The sequence below is a fragment of the Bos indicus genome, chromosome 5, assembly GCF_029378745.1.
Source record: "Bos indicus isolate NIAB-ARS_2022 breed Sahiwal x Tharparkar chromosome 5, NIAB-ARS_B.indTharparkar_mat_pri_1.0, whole genome shotgun sequence".
Classification (NCBI taxonomy): Eukaryota; Metazoa; Chordata; class Mammalia; order Artiodactyla; family Bovidae; genus Bos; species Bos indicus.
In genome coordinates, this window is record NC_091764.1 from 77,373,877 (window position 1) to 77,396,362 (window position 22,486).

The window sequence follows — 22,486 nt, forward strand, 5'->3', positions numbered from 1 at the left end:
GCAGCAGCAGCAGCATATCATCTAACATATAACTGAAAACTTCCATGTACTAATGGCAAAGTTGGCTTAAAAAATTATTTACTGATAAATATATTTTGGCAGTATAAAAACAGGACAATTATACCAAGTGAAAGTTAGTATTTCACTTTGTTCAAACAGAACAAGAAGTTGGAAAAAAATAATTAAAGTACTTCTTACTTTCAGTTATTAACTAAGGAGTAAAATCCTCAAATTGATTCTCCAATGATATTTAACTGGGAGACAATCTCCATTTTCATAGAATGAAATATGAATCTTCATCTATTTTGCACACTTTAGTACTCTAATAATCATCTAATAAAATCAATTTGTTATTAAAATGATTTCCTCATTGACTTAAAAAAAACTATAATTAAAAAGCCCAATCAAATGATGTGTAATTTCCATTTTGTATGTCTCTGAATCTTAATGAAGTGAAGCCTATAAGTTCTTGAATGCATGCTAAGGAAATCGTGGGGGATGTTTTGTTTCTTTGTGGCCATGCCATGCAGTATGTGGGGTCTTCCTCAACTAATGACTGAACCGCCCCCCTCCCCTGCATTAGAAGCATTAACTGTTAACCACTGGACCACCAGGGAAGTCTCTAAATCTAGTTTCTTGAATATTCTGTCCCAAACTATTTTTATACAGATCTTCAAAACAAACCAATTATCCCTCAATCTCTATTCTTTTAAATTAAAACAATGTTAATATATATTTAAAGATTTATTTATTTACTCTTTGGCTCTGCTGGGTCTTTGTTGCTGTGCGCAGGCCTCCTTCAGCTGCAGCAAGCAGGGGCCACTCCCTAGTTGCGGCCTCTCACCGCAGTGGTCTCTCTTGTGGAGCATGGGCTCTAGGCACAAGAGCTTCAGTAGCTGCAGCACCTGGGCTCCACAGTTGTGGCTCACAGGCTCTAGTGCTCTGGCTAAGCAGCTGTGGTGCACGGGCTCAGCTGTCCTGTGGCATGTGGGATTTTCCCAGACCAGGGATCAAATCCATGTACTCTGTATTGGCACATGGACTCCTTACCACTGAGCCACCAGGGAAGCCTCTTAATATATGTATGTATGTCTGTGAAAGTTGCTCAGTCGTGTCCGACTCTCTGCGACCCCACGGACTATACAGTCCATGGGATTCTCCAGGCCAGAATACTGGAGTGGATAGTCTTTCCCATCTCCAGGGGATCCTCCCAACCCAGGGATTGAACCCAGGTCTCCCACATTGCAGGCGGATTCTTTACCAGCTGAGCCACAAAGGAAGCCCCTTTTAATTCATTTTTTATATTAATTATTTAGTCACTTAAAGTCCCAACCACACAGTATCATTAGACAGTCCCCCAAACCAGGGTTTCCTGATGGACGACAATACAATCGTAGGTTAAACTGTTGCTCATTCTGGGTTTTAGCTCAATTCTATTAATATTCTTCTACTTTGGAAGACTATGATGAGAAGCTATACCTCTCTCTAACGGCATGTGGATAGGAATAGTTTGTATATTTTAGGTATGCAATTTAGGAGAAGAAACCTTGTATCTGAAGTGTTATATGACTTTAACAATGCTCTTCTGGTTAAAAACATTTAATCTTGGATTAGAAAGCCATTCCTTATGAGCCTAAATTATGGAATTGATCCTCATGCCCCAATTTATAGTTTGTTTGACCTCACCTATAGATTTCCTGCATCACACCAGTCATTTCATCTGTTCACATACACAGCTCAGCAGTAAACACAATTTTAGGTTGGTAATATTTCAGCATTTCCTCTATCATGCTCCACTCTTTAAGATAAAGGCATGCTTTTCATCTAATTTTGCTTTGTACTAATCCCAAATCATCGATATTATCTAAATTCAAAGCAGGAACAAAGTTAATTGATAAATATGGTGTTTCTTCTTTCATTATGGCCATTATTTTTACAGAACTTCTTTGGATTCCACTTGAATACCAAGTCACAACTCTAGACTGGATGAGCTACATATTTCCTGTAAGTCACATCACTTCATCAAGAAGTTAATTCTGAGATTTCAAGTTCTACAATTCCAGTATTGCCACCAGCTAGATTTCTACCTTTCTTACTCTAAACTCCTGAACGAACCCATTCTTAGCTATGCTTCATTAAAGAACATATACCAAGCACTTAATATCATGCTGGGCAAATAACAGGTGCCCGATTCTCTTCTCTGTTCAGTCGCTCCGTATCCTTCTGCCTTACGCATCTCACGACGGAGTCACTCTTTACAAATGCCCTTACTCTAGCAGTTTAGTGTTCTTTACCTGCATCTCTTTCATCTGCCAGAAAGCCTGAAGGCAGGAGGAGAAGGGGATGAAAGAGTACGAGATGGCTGGATGGCATCACTGACTCAATGGACATGGGTATGAGCAAGCTTCAGAAGATGGTGAAGGACAGGGAAGCCTGGCGTGCTGCAGTCCATGGGGTTGCAAAGAGTCAGACACGACTGAGCAACTACACAACAACCATGATGATGTCCACTGATACGGTTCTAGCACTGTCGTTGTCATGTATCGTGAACAAAATATTTCTGCAAGTATTAAATGGGTATATTAAATAGGTACAGAATTTCAGTTAGGAAAAACAAAAGAAATTCTAGACATGGATAGTGGTGATGGTGGTAAAACAATGTGAATGTACTGATACTAGAGAACTGTAGACTTAAAAATGGCTAAAATGATCAATTTTATGTTGTGTATATTTTACATATACACATATGCTGTTCCTCAATCTATTTGTTCATGTTCTCTACTGCCTGTACTGTTTCTCTGCATTCTTTCCTTTCTTCAGGGTCTACCTTGGACAAGCTATTCACTCAAGGGTCCAACTCCTCCACTAAAATATCTAATTCCAGTACCAACCTCTCTTAAACAACCTCCTTCACTGGAGAAGGGAAGCTTAAACTTTATCTTGAGGGATGAAGATTTCATTATGCAGCAAAGAGAGGGAAAGGATCTTATTTCAGGTTCTAAACTGAGGAAACCTGTAGCAGATTCACAAATTTCATTGTGGCTTGCAGAACTATTCCTCACTTGTCAGCTGATATCATCAACGGCTACTTACTGCATTGAGAATGAAATCCAAACTCCTTATAAGGCCTCAAGGCACTGTCCCTTGCTTACCTTTCTAGTCTCATCTCTTGCCACTGTTTTCAAAATATGTTTCCAAACCACGTTCCATCAATCATGGGTTTTGAGAAGGAAGTTAAGAAAAATGCTTTCTTTTCATAAATTTCCACAGAAACTTTTCCCCCCTGCCCCCAACTTTGAAATAGCCATGCAGTTTCCAGAAAAGGCTCCTCTGAGGCTTTAAGAAAATAAAACTTGAGCTTTGCCCTGGCCAGGTCAGATAAAGGGTAAATAAAATATAGCCAGTTACTTGCTACTAACTTGGGAGTAAAAAGAGAGCGCTTTCATTTCTCTCTCTCTCTCTTTTTTTAAAATTAATTTATTTTTTAATTGAAGGATAATTGCTTTACAGAATTTTGTCGTTTTCTGTCAAACCTCAACATGAATCAGTCATAGGTATTATCCCCTCCCTTTTGAACCTCCCTCTCATCTCCCTTTCCATCCCACCCCTCTAGGTTGATACAGAGCCCCTGTTTGAGTTTCCTGAGCCATACAGCATACTCTCTTTTTGACCAAGATTTAAGTACTGTCTTCCTTTCCTGAAGACTCTAATGTACTACTTACTGGGGTAACAGCTGCTGCTTAGGCCTTTTGTGTTGGCCCAAACATTCCTAAAGGACAAACTCAATGTAAAGAAAAAATAAATATAACCCTAAATATAACCAGCACCTTATCTTTGCAAATTATCCACTCTACTTATTATTTCTTCCCTTTTATCCCACGGTAATATGGCACAATTAAAACACGCAGTTTAATTTCTGATGCAATCTCAGAAGTGTATAGTAAGTCCCCTACATACGAATGAGTTCCATTCCAGGAGCACATTGTTAAGTCCAAGTTTTGTTCATTAAGTCCAACAAAATTAGCTCAGGTACCCAACTAACACAATTGGCTACATACTACTGTACTGTACTAGGTTTATAGTAGTTCTCACACAAATAATATATTAAAAAAACAAATACATAAAAATAAAGAAAACATTTTTAATCTTACCATACAGTACCTTGAAAAGTACCGTAGTATCAGCTACATCACCATTGCTTTTATGCTTGCTTCCAGACATCCTGGGCCTCCAATAAAGATACTTCACTACTGTACTCTATATCCAGTACTGTAAAGTACACAAAAGCACAACCACTTGCAGAGGATTCACACAGGCAAACGTATGTTTGCATCTTTGAAAGTTTGCAAGTTAAAAGTTTGTATGTAAGGGACTTTCTGTATTATAGGAATAAAGAAAACTCCAAAGGAAAAAAAAAATTTATGTATAAATTTCAGTAAGATTTTCAGTAACTTTTCTAAGTTATTGTCTTGGTGGCAGAAAAGATGACCAAGGATAAAAAGGCAACGAATTATTTTAATTAAAAAAAAAATTTAAGGTCCATTTCCATCATATGGGCCTTAACTAATAATTGGTACTTGATAAATTACAAATGTACTTGTCGAAATTTTTTAATTATTATTCTAGCAATCTATATATTGTGAACTTTACAAATAATGCTCAAACAGATTTTAAGTATTATACTAAGAACTAAAAATATCAATATAGTCTTTTAGACACAATAGTTTGAACATTAATGACTAATAGAACTCAAGATAAATTACTTTATAATGGTCAACAACTTACTATTAATGGAGTATGGAGTATTTTTATCTTTTACATAAGGTAACAGGGACAAATGTATTTAGCATTCATGCAGATAATGCAAATGGGTAAGCATACAGGTTTAAAACAATATGAATTAGTTAAATGGCAAATGAGAGAATAATTTTTTATTTTTAAATTTTAAAACTCAAAAACCATTGTGTGAGTCAAAGAAAATTTGGAGCCATCAATTTGAGGTCCCTTTTAAAATGGTTTAACCCACTTATTAATAATTACAAAGAAATACTGAGTCCTTACATGGGATTCAATAGAGTTCATTGCTAAGAACTTAGGAATCTTTTTTAGAAAGTTCTGACCATCACTTTTATGGAATCTCATTTTTCTTTAGCCACACTACCCTTTTCAATTCCTGTGGCCTTAAGAATTTTACATATGACTAATCTCACTATCTTCTGGATTTCCTTTGAGCATTTATAACTTCTCAGCATTTGTCACCCCTACTACTGCCAAAGCTTCTGGAAAGCAAGGACCATAAGTGTCCCATTCACTATTATGGGTCCCGTGGATGTTGCGTCAAACATAATAAAACTTCACTAAATGGTCTCTTCTAAGAAGTCAAAGAGAAAGCAGACAAGCAAAATGGTGACTGACAAGTTTGGCCAGGGCCCTGTTACTGTTACTGGTGCACAGAGGAGGGTTAGGGGAGACCTTCCAGAACAGTGGTCTCCAAACTTTTTGATGGCACATCCTCTCAGTATAAAATGTGGGCACTGCACTCTCAAATATAAATGTATGCACAGACACATGTAGGAATGTATATACATTAAATACAAGAATGATAGTGCAAAAATGAATACTATAAAACAAAAACAACTTAAAATAGGATGAGGTGAAGATAAAATGGCTTCCCAGGTGGCTCAGTGGTAAAGAATCCACCTGTCAATGCAGGAGATATGAGTTCAATCCCTGGGCCAGGAAGATCCCGTGGAGAAGGAAACGGCAACCCACTCCACTATTCTTGCCCAGAAAGATCCCATGGACAGAGGAGTACGATGGGCTACAATCCATGAGGTCGAACAAGAGTCAGAAACGACTTAGCAACCAAACAACAATAAAGATAGAATACCATTTTAGAAAAAACAATGTGATTCAATCTGCTTTGTTTTTTAGAAATATCTTGCTTAAATATTTCATGGTACAGACATTTGAAAGAGTGGAACTAAGTCAATTTACTTCTGTACATGGTTTTAATGATTGCCAGAGCTGAGATTTGCTGTTCTACCGGGAAGAAGTATATCACTGGCTACACTTACTAAATCATGATATATATATTTTTCAATCTTATCTACCAATTATGCAAAGGATTTCCTTGAAATTCTTCTAGTAAACGTCCATCTTCCTAGATGTCTTGAAAGCTGTTGCATTTTTTTTTAATTTGGTCTAATATTTTAAAACTACTTACAAAAAATTTAAAGAAGATTTTTAAAAAGACTTGAATTTAATACATACTACTATATATGATTGGAGAAGGAAACGGCAACCCTCTCCAGTATTCTTGCCTGGAAAATCCCATGGATGGAGGAACTTGGTAGGCTACAGTCTGTGGGGTCGCAAAGAGTCGGACATGACTGAGCGACTTCACTTCACTTCACTATATATGATATAGATATTAAGAACCTACTGTATAGCAAGCATAAGGAACTCTATTCAATATTCTGGAATGGCCTATATGGGAAAAGGATACACACACACACACAGAGTAGATATATGTATATGAGTAACTGATTCACTTTGCTGTATACCTGAAAAAAACACAACATTGTAAATCAAGTATGCTCCAAAAAAACTGAAAACCGTACTTAAGTTTGGGTGTAAGAGGGTGTTGTATTTTTTTAACTTTTAAAAGAAAAGATACATGTCATTTTTGGTGGTAAAATGAAAGAGTAATGGAAACATTTCCAATCATTCAAAAAACTTTCTGTCCACAGAGCACTTTTCCTCTGCTGACTGCAGTTAATTTCTCACTGATTCAAATACCACCTTTACTTGAAAATGACATGCTGTATTTATTTCTTCAAATATATCTACTAGATAAGAACCTGCAAAATATGTACGGTGTCTACTTCTCTCTTTTTTAAAAATAACTTTATTTCTGGCCAGCTGGGTCTTTATTGCTGTGCAGGCTTTTCTCTAGTTGAGACAATTGGGGGCTACTCTAGTTGTGCTGTGCAGTCTTCTCATTGTAAAGGCTTCTCTTGTTGCAGAGCACGGGCTCTAGGCATGCAGGCTTCAGCAGTTGTGGTACATGAGCTCAGTAGCAGCATCTTCACAGCTCCAGAACACAGGCTCAAGAGTTGTGCCATATGGGCTTAGCTGCTCCCCTGCATGTGGGATCTTCCTGGATCAGGGATCGAACCCGTTTCTCCTGCATTGGCAAGGGGATTCCTTACCACTAAGCCACCAGGGAAGTCCCCGTGGCTACCTCTCTTTACATGAAGGGCTAGTAAATAGGGAACAGTTGTGTTTTTTGTTAAAAGAAAAAGACACACAGTCTTTAGTTTGACAACTCATTTAAATACTATGCCATGTATAAAACTTAACATTCAAAAAACTAAGATCATGGCATCTGATACTATCACTCCATGGCAAATAGATGGGGAAACAATGGAAACAGTGAAAGACTTTATTTTATTGGGCTCCAAAATCACTGCAGATGGTGACTGCAGCCTGAAATTAAAAGATGTTTGCCCCTTGGAAGAAAAGTTATGACCAACCTAGACAGCATGTTAAAAAGCGAGACATTATTTTGCCGACAAAGGTCCATATAGTCAAAGCTATTGTTTTTCCAGTACAGATATGAGAGTTGGACCATAAAAAAGGCTGAGTGTCAAAGAATTGATGCTTTTGAATTTGGGTGCTGGAGAGGACTTTTGAGAGTCCCTGGGACTGCAAGGAGATGCAACCAGTCAGTCCTAAAGGAAATCAACCCTGAATATTCATTGGAAGGACTGATGCTAAAGCTGAAGCTCCAATACTTTGGCCACTTTATGTGAAGAGCCGACTCATTGGAAAAGATCCTGATGCTGGGAAAGATTGAAGGCAGGAGGAGAAGGGGATGACAGAGGACAAGAGAGTTGGATGTCATCACTAACTTAATGAACATGAGTTTGAGCAAGCTGCGGGAGATGGTAAAGGACAGGGAAGCCTGGCATACTGCAGTCCATGGGGTCACAAAGAATCGGACACGACTGAGCGACTGAACAGCAACATATAACTTACAAATCTCTGGGTGGTATAAAAGATGCTTGTACCTAAAACGTCAGGGCAGAAAGGAGGCAAGTAAACTTGCCACTGCCTACCTGCCACTTTCCCCTCAGAATTCCTCACCTGTCCCTGAAATACTAGCTGTATTCAACACATAAACTGAATGAAAGTGTACAAATAAGTCTAGCATCACTGACTCAATGGACATGAATCTTAGCAAACTCCAGGAGACAGTGAAGGACAGAGGAGCCTGGTGTGCTAGACAGTCCATGGGGTCACAAAGAGTCAGACACAACTTAGTGAGCAACCAGTGCTTTTGTCCCCTACCCCTTAGGCAAAATGTTCCAAGTTCTAGGATCTGCTTCCTACACTACAATGATTTATTTTTTGTATCCTCAGGGCACATAATGGTTTCATAGATGATTCCTTTTGAGAAGGAAACTTCTAGAAGACAGGTAGTTTTTCACAGGGATCTTATATACATTTCATCTAATAACTCTTCAATCTTCAGGTTACTCCTGAAATTAAGTCATGCTGACATAAATGTACTGTATCAGTGTTAAAATTATGACTAAAAGTCGGCAGCATAAACAATAAATGCATTAAAATAAATTTAAAAATAAATACTCTGGACTTCCCTAGTGGGTCAGTGGTTAAGAATTTACCTGCAAATGCAGGGGACACAGGTTCGATGCCTGCTCCAGGAAGATCCCACATGCCACGGAGCAACTAAGCTGCACCGCAACTGCTGAGCTCGCATTCTATAAGCTGAGAGCTGCAACTCCTGAAGCCCATATGCTCTAGAGCTCTGCAATAAGAGAAGCCACCACAATGAGATGCTCGCTCACCACAAACAAGAGTAGCCCCTGCTCGCTACAACTACAGAACCCACACACAGCAACAAAGACTCAGTGCAGCCAAAAATAAATAAAAAAGAAAGAGCAAAAGGGCTTTGAGAGGTCAAACAGCTGTATTAAAAAAAAAAAAAGGAAATACACTAATTTGGAAAATAAAAATCTCCAGAACAATTTTAACTTGAATTTTTCCAAAATTTTAATCACATTCTCTATATCAGTCTAGATATGAAGACTACCCAATACTATCCAACAAGGATAACAATTATGATGATGAAAAAATAAGAAAATTCCATGATTCCATTTTCATCTAAAAGTAACTGTGGTGATAATATTGGTAAATAAATATTTGAAACAGAATGTCATCATAATAAAAGATAAAAATTTAAATAATACCATTTTTTATCCCTGGGTTAAATGCTTTTAAATTATAAGATTCATGCTAAAGAAACTGTTATCTCAAATACTGGAGCAGCAAGCAGCCAAAAGGAGATACCCCACGTTCAAGGTCAGGAGCGGAGGCTATGAGGAGATACCCCACATCCAAGGTCAGGAGCAGAGGCCATGAAGAGATACCCCACATCCAAGATAAGGGAAACCCCAGTAAGATAGTAGGTGTTGAAAGAGGGCATCACAGGGCAGACAGACTGAAACCACGATCACAGAAAACTAGCCAATCTGATCACACGGACCACAGCCTTGTCTAACTCAACGGAACTAAGCCATGCCGTGTAGGGCCACCCAAGATGGCCGGGTCATGGTAGAGAGTTCTGACAAAACACGGTCCACTGGAGAAGGGAATGGCAAGCCACTTAAGTATTCTTGCATTAAGAACCCAATGAACACTATGAAAAGGCAAAATAATAGGACATGAAAGATGAACTCCCCAGGTCAGTAGGTGCCCAATATGCTACTGGAGATCAGTGGAGAAATAATTCCAGAAAGAAAGAAAGGACGGAGCCAAAGCAAAAACAACACCCAGTTGTGGATGTGACTGGTGATACAAGCAAGGTCTGATGCTGTAAAGAACAATATTGCACAGGAACCTGGAATGTTAGATCCATGAGTCAAGGTAAATTGGAAGTGGTCAAACAGGAGATGGCAAGAGTGAAAGTCGACATTTTAGGAATCAGGGAACTAAAATGGACCAGAATGGGTAACTTTAACTCAGATGACCATAATATCTACTACTGTGGGCAAGAATCCCTTAGAAGAAATGGAGTAACCATCATAGTCAACCAAAGAGTCCGAAATGCAGTACTTGGATGCGACCTCAAAAATGACAGAATGATCTCTGTTTGTTTCCAAGTCAAACCATTCAATATCATGATAATCCAAGTCTATGCCCCGAATAGTAATGCTGAAGAAGCTGAAGCTGAACGGTTCTATGAAGACCTATAAGACCTTTCAGAACTAACACCCAAAAAAGATGTAATTTTCATTATAGGGGACTGGAATGCAAAAGTAGGATGCCAGGAAACACATGGAGTAACAGGCAAATTTGGCTTCAGAATACAGAATGAAGCACAGCAAAGGCTAATAGAGTTTTGCCAAGAGAACGCACTGGTCATAGCAAACACCCTCTTCCAACAACACAAGAGAAGACTCTACACATGGACATCACCAGGTGGCCAACACTGAAATCATATTGATTATATTCTTTTCAGCCAAAGATGGAGAAGATCTATACAGTCAACAAAAACAAGACCGGGAACTGACTGTGGCTTACATCATGAATTCCTTATTCCCAAATTCAGACTTAAATTGAAGAAAGTGGGGAAAACCACTAGACCATTCAGGTATGACCTAACTCAAATCTGTTATGATTATACAGTGGAATTGAGAAATAGATATAAGGGACTAGATCTGATAGACAGAGTACCTGATGAACTATGAATGGAGGTTCGTGACATTGTTCAGGAGACAGCGAGCAAGACACGCCCCCCCCCCCAAAAAAAAATGCAAAAAAGCAAAATAGCTGTCTGAGGAGGCGTTATAAATAGCTGTGAAAAGAAGAGAAGCAAAAGGCAAAGGAGAAAAGGAAAGATATATGCATTTGAACGCACAGTTCGAAAGAATATCAAGGGGAGATAAGAAAGCCTTCCTCAATGATCCGTGCAAAGAAACAGAGGAAAATAGTAAAATGGGGAAGACTACAGATCTCTTCCGGAAAATTAGAGATACCAAGGGAACATTTCATGCAAAGATGGGCTCAATAAAGGACAGAAATGGTATGGAGCTAACAGAAACAGAAGAGATTAAGAAGAGGTGGCAAGAATACACAGAACTGTACAAAAAAGATCTTCATGACCCAGATAATCACAATGGTGTGATCACTCACCCAGAGCCAGACATCCTGAAATGTGGAGTCAAGTCGGCCTTAGAAATCATCACTACGAACACAGCTAGTGGAGGTGACGGAATTCCAGTTGAGCTATTTCAAATCCTGAAAGATGATGCTGTGAAAGTGCTGCACTCAATATGCCAGCACATTTGGAAAACTCAGCAGTGGCCACAGGACTAGAAAAGGTCAGTTTTCATTCCAATCCCAAATAAAGGCAATGCCAAAGAACGCTCAACTATTGCACAATTGCACTCATCTCACACGCTAGCCAAGTAACGTTAAAAATTCTCCAAGCCAGACTTCAGCAATACGTGAACCATGAACTTTCAGATGTTCGAGTAGGTTTTAGAAAAGGCAGAGGAACCAGAGATCAAATTGCCAACATCCACTGGATCATCGAAAAAGCAAGAGAGTTTCAGAAAAACATCTATTTCTGCTTTATTGACTATGCCAACGCTTTTCACTATGTGGATCACAATATATTGTGGAAAATTCTGAAAGAGATGGGAATACCAGACCACCTGACCTGCCTCTTGAGAAATCTGTATGCAGGTCAGGAAGCAACAGTTAGAACTGGACATGGAACAACAGACTGGTTCCAAATAGGAAAAGGAGTACATCAAGGCTGTATATTGCAACTTATATGCAGAGTACATCAGGAGAAATGTTGGGATGGATGAAGCACAAGCTGGAATCAAGATTGCTGGGAGAAATATCAATAACCTCACATATGCAGATGATACCACCAGTATGGCAAAAAGTGAAGAACTAAAGAGCCTTTTGAGGAAAGTGAAAGAGGAGAGTGAAAAAGTTAGTTTAAAGCTCAACATTCAGAAAACTAAGATCATGGCATCCAGTCCCATCACTTCATGGCAAATAGATGGGGAACAGTGGAAACAATGGCTGACTTTATTTTGGGGGGCTCCAAAATCACTGCAGATGGTGACTGCAGCCATGAAATTAAAAAAGACACTTACTCCTTGGAAGGGAAGTTATGACCAACCTAGACAGTATATTAAAAAGCAGAGAGATTACTTTGCCAACAATGGTCCGTCTAGTCAAGGCTATGGTTTTTCCAGTGGTCATGTATGGATGTGAGAGTTGGACTGTGAAGAAAGCTGAGCGCCGAACAATTGATGCTTTTGAACTGTGGTGTTGGAGAAGACTCTTGAGAGTCTCTTGGACTGCAAGGAGATCCAACCAGTCCATCCTAAAGGAGACCAGTCCTGGGTGTTCATTGGAAGGATTGATGCTGAGGCTGAAACTCCAATACTTTGGCCACCTCATGCGAAGAGTTGACTCACTGGAAAAGACCCTGATGCTGGGAGGGATTGGGGGCAAGTGGAGACGGGGACGACAGAGGATGAGATGGCTAGATGGCATCACCGACTCGATGGACGTGAGTTTAGGTAAACTCCAGGAGTTGGTGATAGACAGGGAGGCCTGGCATGTTGCAGTCCATGGGGTCGCAAAGAGTTGGAAACGACTGAGTTACTGAACTGAACTGAAAATGAAACAGGCACTGAGAAGGCAAAACAGTAATGCATATCAAATACCAGAAAACTTTACATTATCTACCTTTGCCACTTGGGTGAGCTATCCTAAACAAAGTATACACATAAAAATGACTATATAATGTTATTTGGAAAAGGAGAAAATTAGAAGAAATCTAATAGTTTAATAAGTTATTTTTTATAAATATAGTCCTTCCCCCAAGATAAGGTCAGCTCAAAGTATTTAGGGGCCACACAATATTTGCTTATTTGAATGAGTTAATAAAGAAGCTTACTAAACATTTAAGTAATTTTGGGGCTACTCACAAAAAAATACTGACTTGAACTTGCCCAATTTAAATTAGGGTAATTTCCAGGCCTCTTATAGTATTATATAATAAAGGTCCCAGTATTATGTCACAGATCTCTATTCATTAGATAAATTATCATCTCAAACTAAAATGATAAGTTTCCTATTCTTTTTTCATTTAAATAATGGATTAAAGTTTTGCTATACCTAAAACTTTCTACTAGAATTGTCTAATAATTCTCCTGGAATTTGAAATGAGATTTTTTTTCTATTAAGATAAACATTATTATATTTTAAATGTAAGAGTTCATACTAAAATATGACTTTATGGAGAAGGAAATGGCAACCCACTCCGGTACTCTTGCATGGAAAATCCCATGCACGGAGGAGTGTTGTAGGCTACAGTCCATGGGGTCGCAAAGAGTCAGACACGACTGAGCGATTCTACTTTCACTTTCATATTCAGAATAATAAAATCAATTTCACATAAGAACTTAAAAAATAAATAAAATATCACTTTATAATTTACGTAACTAGTAGTTATGACGTACATCAATGTAAGCAAGCATATATGCTTACAGTAGATTACCTTTATTAACCAGGATGGTATCTAAAAAATCTTGCATATTATGTACAAACAGAAAATGCTAATGATATTAACCCCGATTCTAGAGACAGACATCCTGGAGTGTGAAGTCAAGTAATCCTTAGTCAAGCATTACTACGAACAACGTTAACAGAGGTGACGGAATTCTAGCTGAGCCATTTTCAATCCTAAAAGATGATGTTATTAAAGTGCTGCACTGAACATGTCAGCAAATTTGGAAAACTCAGTAGTGGCCACAGGACTGCAAAAAGGTCAGTTTTCATTATAATCCCAAAGAAAGGCAATGCCAAAGAATGTTCAAACCACGGTACAATTGTGCTCACATCACATACTAGCAAGGTAACGCTAAAAATCCTTCAAGCTAGGCTTCAACAGTATGTGAACTGAGAACTTCCAGATGTACAAGCTGGATTTAGAAAAGGCAGAGGAACCAGAGATCAAATTGCCAACGTCCATTGGATCATAGAAAAAGCAAGAAAATTCCAGAAAAATCATCTACTGCTTCACTGACTACTCTAAAGCCTTTGACTGTGTGGATCACAACGAACTATGGAAAATTCTTAAAGGGATGGGAATACCAAACCACCTTACCTGCCTCCTGAGAAACCTGCATGCAGGTCAAGAAGCAACAGTCACAACCAGACATAGAACAACAGACTGGTTCCAAACTGGGAAAGGAGTACGTCAAGGCTGTATATTGTTACCCTGTTTATTTAACTTATGCAGACTGCATGAGTGCTCAGTCGCTTTAGTCCTGTCCAACTCTTTGGAACCCTATGGATAGTAGCCTTCCAAGCTCCTCTGTCCATGGGAGTCTCCAGGCAAGGATACTGGAGTGGATTGCCATGCCCTCATTAAGGAGATCTTTCCCGCCCAGGAATCAAACCTGCATCTCTGCATTGCAGGTAGATTCTTTATGACTGAGCCACTGAGGAAGTCCTATATGCACACTACCCAATGTGAAATGCCAGGTTGGATGAATCACAAACTGGAATCAAGATTGCTGGGACAAATATCAACAACCTTGGATATGCAGATACCATTCTAATGGCAGAAAGAGAAGAGGAACTAAAGAGCTCTTGATAAAGGTCAAAGAGGACAGTGAAAAAGCTGGCTTGAAACTCAACATTCAAAAAATTAAGATCATGGCATCTGGTCACATCACTTCATGGCAAATAGATAGGGTAGGGGGGGAATGGAAACAGTGACAGATTTTATTTTCTTGGGCTCCAAAGTCACTGTGGATGGTGACTGCAGCCATGGACGCTTGCTCCTTGGAAGAAAAATTACGACAAATCTAGACAGTGCATTAAAAAGCAGAGATATTATTTTGTCAATAAAGATCCTTATAGTCAAAGCTATGGTTTTTCCAGTAGTCATAGTGCTGAAGAACTTACATTTTTGAATTGTGGTACTAGACAAGACTCTTGAGACAAGACTCTTGTCTCCTTGGACTGCAAGGAGATCAAACCAGGCAATCCTAAAGGAAATCAACCTGAATATTCATTGGAAGGACTGATGGTAAAGCTAAAACTCCAACACTTTGGCCACCTTATGCAAAGAGCCAACTAACTGGAAAAGACCCAGATGCTGGGTGTTCTGATTGCTCTCTTTTTCAATTTCAGTTCTGTACCACTTCACTCAGTCAGTAGAGGATGAACAAGAAAAATGCTCTCCCATTTGTCAAGCCAACTTGGGTACTCTCCCTTATCCATAAATGCCTGGTAGAATCTTAAATCTGCCTTAGTATCAATCACTGTAGACCTTAAAAGAACTTTCACATAATCCAATCCTAGCCTATCACCTCTTTCAAGATGTGACTCAAATTCATTGCCTCATGCTTTATCCCACAGACTCTGGCAGCCCCTCTATTACAATTTCATATCTCTTTCACAAAAGCTACTTGCTTTGCATACCTTCCCCTAATATCTAATTGAATTTTTAAAAATAATCATTCCAAAGTAAATCACTTTTTCTAACACAGGGGTTGAAAAGGACTTTAGAGGTCATCTAATTCTTCATACCTGATAGATGAACCTATTCCGTAGTATCTCTTATCAATGTTTATCTAATTTCTATTTGAGTAGTACCAGTGATAGGAAAAAGCTTTTGAACAGTGCATTCTACTTTTTAAAAATTTATTATTAAATCCATCCATAAGTTTTTATTATACAATTTGTAACACTACTACATATTAGCTTAGTTACTATTACTTAACCTAGGACAAGTTTATCTTTCCTGCCAGATTATAATTTGCTTTTTTGAGCATTTTTTATAAGTATAATATTATTATATGGCCACTTTTAATCATTTAAAATCTAAAGAAAAATTATAAATACAACAAAAGTGATTCTAAAATCTAGTGTTTGGTGTAATTCCCTCTAGTATTTTTTTCTATGTATTATATAAAATGCAACCTTGTACAGCGTACACAACATAATTTACATTTCATTGTATCTTCTTACATGTTTAGAAAACATGTCTTTAATATTTGCATAACCTACAATCTCATGAAGAGTCATTAACCATTTTCCTATTTTTGAACATGTTAGTGGTTTCCCATTTCTTCCCATTCCCACCAGAGAATGTGATGTGATGTGATAAATGATTCACTAGATCACTCAGTAACTTCCTACTGGCAGATTTCTAAAATTGGGACTGTGAGGTCAAAGAACATGAACATCCTTAGCTCTGTTGATACAAGTAACAAAAAGTGTGTTCTTCTATTTGCTTACTTTACCCCGCTTAGAGTTTTGTTTCACAGAACTTTCTGAGTAGGTAGCTAAGCCAAGTGACCTTGTATTCTATGATCACATCTGATGGGACCAAAGGTAAGTGCTGACCAAAGCTTAGCCCATCAGAGTCTAAGTCCAAGGTATCAGTAATTGGAACTTCTGTGTTTCTACCAGGCACTGGTACTACGAAGTGGTATAATCAAGATTTGCAATAGCCATGTTTTGTTTTGGGTTTTTTTTGTTGTTTGTTTGTTCGTTTTTGCCATGCACACAGAAATGCGGAAGGGGTTATTCTGAAGAACAGGGAGTTGTAACAGTCCTGTTTGCAGGCTCCTCTGAGGCCTAGATGAATTTACTGCCTCTTGGCTCCTGGAGACGCCTTTTATTTTTTCTATACACCCCTCTTTTCTCTTGAGTTATATTTTCTTCTATTCCTTGCCACAAAGGGTTCTCTAGTTAAGATAAAATATATTACTACATTGTTTCCCCAAAAGTTAAATCAATGCATACTGTAATCTGAAGTTACATTGTTATTGAAGCATATGGGGGTGCCAATGGAAAATACAACCATTCAGTAAATTTTTTGCCAATGTAATAAAAGAATATTTATTTTGTATATTTTTTTGACTGCCAGTTATATAGAACTTTTTTTCCCATATATCAGGCATTTGTGTTTCCTCCTTTTTGAAGTATCTGTTCATGTTAGATATTTAGTTAGCTTAGTAGCACAGTTGTGTCCGATTCTTTGCGACCCCATGAAGTGTAGCCTGCCAGGCTCCTCAGTCCATGCAATTTTCTAGGCAAGAACACTGGAGTGGGTTGCCATTTCCTCCTCCAGGGAATCTTCCCAAACCAGTGATCAAACCCGCATCTCCTGTGTCTCCTGCATCGTAGGTGGATTCTTTACCCACTGGGTCACCTGGGATGTACCTATACAAAACTTTTTTTCCTCATGTATTAGGCATTTGTATTTCTTCCTTTATTGAATATCTGTTCATGTTCCTAGATAACGATTTAAAGACTTCTTAAACACAGTAGTCATTTATTCTCTCCCTTTATCTCTTTGGAATCTTGTTTCTACACCACTGGTATCATAACATTTGTTATATTTTTCTGTCTAGGTTAATGCAATGGCTTTCTAATTGAAACTGAGCATAATAGCTAAGATTATAGGATTGAAGTTGAACCGATCAAGGTTTTAATCCCAGTTAATCATTTAATTATTAGTGAACTTGAAAATAGTATGTAGCTAATAGGAACAGTTTTATTTATTCAATAAAGATAAATTCCAGTTATTTCAAATGTTTAATAAAGGTTAAATGAGATGATAAATGTATTCTGCACGGTCTGACATATAGAAAACACAAAAAGTTGGTACTGCAGTTACAGCAGTTGTACTGTAAGTGCATTTAAACTGGCTTGAACTGAACTATATGTTTTGCAAATAGAAAACACCTGTACCAGAAAGCACACAAACACAGGTGCGGCAGTTAAAGGCAACAATGCTCATGGTCTCTGTTGTGGGAGTCAGACTGAGAGATCATGAGCCTGCTGCTTCCTCTTACTGCATGCAGCATGACCCCTGAATACAGAAGGAATTATTTCATCTGGTGCCCAAGCAAAACAGCAGCAATCTATTCCAACCCTGTGTGGGGCCGGGAGGAGGGAACACATGCTGGATTGGACTTAATGAGAGAGTTGATCTCCAAAGTTATACCCTCCTAAAGGAATTCTCAGGGACTTTTTGGACTCTACGCGAGTCCAAATTATACTGTGGTGGTAATGACAACATAAGAAAAATCTTGCCTGGTATGGATGAAGATGAAGATGAAAAAAAGAAGAACTCAGGCTGCCTTGGAAGTTGTTCTCTCCAATGTTTTCAACATTTTAAGTACCAGTTATCTTTTTAGATGACAAAATTGAAGATTTATTCCTCAGATGTTTAAAACTATTCAAAGGTTCCTCATTCTTTATAGGATACAGTAAAAAACGTCTATGCAAACCAAGGTTTCCATTCTCAAATCCTATCCTACAGTACTTAGCTCAAATTCTACACTCAGCCACCAGCACGCCTCCCTGCATTTGCTGCTGCAGACTAGAATTCCAAGCCCACGTTACCTGTACAGTCGACCACCTGTTCCTCTGTCTCCCACACCACTCCTGCACTGTGTCACCAATCATACTGAATGCAACTGACTGGTTAACAGACTGTTAGTCGAGTACCAGGTGAGCACAGACCTGTGAGAACATGTCCAATCATGTTCTTTATGCAGAATCTAGTAAGGAGAGGTGGATGTGCAAAAAGTCTTCTTTTGGAAGTGATGAATACATTATGGCATAGATTGCAGTGATGGTTTCACACGTGTACACGTGCACGGGTGCTAAGTCACTTCAGTTGTGTTCGACTCTTTGCAACCCAATAGACTGCAGCCTGCCAGGCTCCTCTGTCCATGGGACTTTCCAGGCAAGGGTACTGGAGTGAGTTGTCATACCCTCTTCCAGGAGATCTTCCCAACCCAGGGGGTTGAACCCGTGTCTCTTACATCTCCTGCATTCAGGTGGGTTTTTTACCTCTACTGCCACCTGGGAAGCCCCGTATAAGTGTATACTTATCTTCAAAGCTCTTCAAGTTACACACATTAAGTACATACAGGTTTTTGTATGTCAATCATGCCTCAATAAAGGGTTTTTTTTTTTTTAAAGCTTTTGTTAAAATAAATGAATGTAAGGGATGAGAGGGGAATGAAGAGATCAAAGAAAAATTATCCTATAGAGAGACTCCTAGGTTCTCACTGCCAACCATAGAAAATTATTTTAATATTCATGGGATTATTACTGAAGCCCCTCAGAGAACCAAATGATTTTTTAATATTATCTCTTTTATATCCACAATAACTCCAGAAGTTCTAACAAATGGGGAGACAGGTTTAAGTAACTTGCCTAGAGACCTCCAGAGTAGACAGTATGTGAGATGGGACTAATCTAGGTCTGCTTGTGTTCTTAGCCATTGTACTGAAGTAGACACTACTTCCTATGCTCTCCCATTAAATTCTGACTTTGGAAAAGAGCATATAGTCAACATTAAGTCCTGAAAGAAAAGACAAGTGGTATGGTTTTGCAGCACCAGGTCAACAAGGAATGGTCCTGATGACAGGCTTTCCTCAGTTTCCACGGGAATAAAGTGGGGATAACAACACATTCCTAGCTTTCCTGGATCAACCTGGTGGCTTATCATTTGTGACTCAGCTTATATGAGATCTCCTCCACTCAACATAAAATTTGTTGCCCTAAAATCCCTTAACACATTACATTTTGTCTTCACATACTCGTCATTATTCAAAATCACACTGTTCATTTATTTTAACTGTGTATTATCTGTCTCCTTCTGTATTACGTAAGTCCACGAAAGAACCTGACCATTGTGTTCCACGTCCTCTCCTCCACACCTGCAACACTGCCCAGCACAGAGTAAATGTTCAATAAACATGTGATAAGTGAATGATAACAGTAACAGAGCCAAAGAAGCAATGTCTCAGTGGACAGTAGGGGGATCCTGAGCAAGGTGAAGCAGGTGGGTGGGGTGAGCACAACAGAGCAGAAGGAGGCCAGATAAGCAAACAGGTTTTATGTCTCCACCAATGTCCACAGAAGAAAGTGCATTAACTCGGAACAGAAATATGCTAACCAGGTGACAACTGGGCCCTGGGATGGAATGGTATTTGCCCTCAGGCTGTCCTTCCTCAGTGCTCCACCCCCACCCACTCTGGGCTCCAAAATCACCAAGCAACATCCTGATCATGAGTTTACGACTATAAACACAGATACAAGGGCAAGAATCTGCAAACTAAGAAACACGAACATCTAGTTGACCTGGCAGTTACTTTTTTTTTTCCTAACGTTTAGGCATTTATGAAAATATATATTTCTTATGACCTTGATTATCGAGGGAATTATCTTTCAAAGTTGCCCCTCTTTGGGCACATTGAAAACTGTATCTGTGAGAGTTTAGGGTGATACCCCAATGTTCTGCTCCTCATGAAGCTAACAATGTAGGAAGTAAGTTGGCTTTGCCCGTATCTTTGTACTCAACACGCGATAGTCAACATTAGCTGTTTTTGCAACTCAAGTTCTGTGACTCTGGACAGGCTGCTTAATTCTTATGGGCCTCAAATTCTTCTGACAGATCCAGTCTTTAAATTATGTGAAAATAAACATCTAGCAATGTATAATAGGGATCTAAAAAATCTAACAGATTTCATCTGCTTGCCTTATGGAAATACATCTTGCCTCATAATTCATGAATGTGGGGTCAGGGCCAGGAAATTGGCAAAAATTTAAAAACAACACAGGAATTAAGCAAACAGGGAAGAAGGAAACAACTACTTACAGGGGAAGTTGGTAAGTCAACACTTTTATTACAAAAGAACAATGTAGCCCCCACAGATTAGGGTTATCTGTAAAACTATGGAAGTTTTTTCAGATAAGGTATCCCTAGATACTTTCATACAACTCCATCAAGTCATCACTGGGCTTTAAGTGGCGACAACTGAATGAGAAAGGCATGAGTATATTACACAAAACTGTTCCAAGGATCTGCTTCTGCCTACATAGATCCATGCACTGCCAATGTACAGAAAGTTTGCCTTTTTACTTTACAGAAGCATAGAAGCAGTTATAAAAACAGAAGAAATAGCTCAGAAGAAACTGATGATAATCAACTATATGGCACATTCACAGGAAGAAAAGTCCTGCCAAATGGAAGCACCTTTGAGCACAGCTTTTGGGTGAGTTTACATCTTTCATGTGCACATTTTACAGACATCACACCCTGCAGCTCTATATCTAACACAGCAATGCTAAACTGTACTGAGGCACAATGTTAACAACTCATTCTAAGCACTTCTTGAAACCATGACGATATGGAATTGTGGGAGAGGGCAAAAGAAGGCAATTTTCAGTACATCTATTTTAAAAAGTCACATTTTTATGCAAATGGCTTCAATATTACCAGGAACATGAGAACAAAGCAGCATCAGTGATGACAGCATAAGCCGGTTCTTCTTCCCTTCAAATCCCTAGCGCTCCATCGTCTGTCCAAGGGCCAAATGGACCATCATGGCCAAAAACAGTTAACAGCAAAAACAGATTATAAATCAGTATCTCAAAAGCAAAAGACAGAGTCAATTTATAAGTGAGACTGAATGTGGTAATAAGAAAAATGTAAGAATTTAACTGATGTTTATGAGCTCTGTGGTCTACTTGAAATAGTTGTCAGGCAGCCTTCCAGCATAAAGTGTCAAAGAAGCAGAAAGACTTGACTGTTCATACTGCATCAGTGGTGGACTGAGATGCCATCTACTCAGATTGCTATGGATTTGAATCATTCCAGGTACTTTATTCAGTTTCCAATTTTTTATCTATAGAATAATACCCTTATAAGAAATAACTCGGAATAAGGGTTGCTTTACATATTTACAAACATAAAGCTAAATTTTCCATTTAGTAAAATCTTAAGTTGTATTGAAGGAGACTGAAAAGCCTCATGCCATTGAGAAGTTGGAAGAAGGGTCAGAAAGCACTGAATCTAGCACCTCCCGCCACCTTCAGAGACAGGGAGAGTGGGAACCAGGAAGCAATGCTTCCCAGCTGACCTGACATTTTCAACTTATGGTGGTAGGTGTCACCACTGACAATGTTTGTGAATGGAAGTGAACATCTCCCCATTAGCAACACCAGGTCCAAAGACCACATTCCCTCAAAGGAACTACACATCGTGGGACTGTGCACTCCTGTCCCCCAGGCACCCTACTAGGAATCACAAGTGTTCCAGGGACTATGCCGCTGCCCACTCCTCTTCACCAATTTTAGAAAGTAAAACCCTAGGCTTCTTGTCAGTGGCTGATGGACCAAAGTTTTTCAACACTTTTTGAATACCCTGTGGCTTTACTGTTTACTACTCAGAAAAATTCAGCCAAGAAACATATTAATAAACATGTTTACAAGTGAAAACAAATGAATGCCTGCCAATACCTATAAATGCTGGGATACATTCTGCATAAACACCCACTTAAAAAAAAAAACAAAACACAATCTTATAACTTTAACTCAGTAACAG

The 22,486-nt window shown here is 38.8% G+C and overlaps 1 protein-coding gene across 6 annotated transcripts in view; it reads right to left on the bottom strand.

Annotated features, from left to right (window-relative positions):
* The window catches only part of FGD4 (FYVE, RhoGEF and PH domain containing 4), a 229,996-nt gene that overhangs the window by 112,661 nt on the left and 94,849 nt on the right, over window positions 1-22,486 (bottom strand). Inside the window, exon 2 of one of the 6 annotated variants that reach the window (XM_070789821.1) lies at window positions 8,694-8,836. The exons of the other annotated variants lie outside the window; for them this stretch is intronic. Within the exon in view, the coding sequence (XP_070645922.1) occupies window positions 8,694-8,745 (52 nt within the window). The 5' untranslated portion in view covers window positions 8,746-8,836. The remainder of the gene's footprint in view (window positions 1-8,693; window positions 8,837-22,486) is intronic. 6 annotated transcript variants of the gene reach the window in all.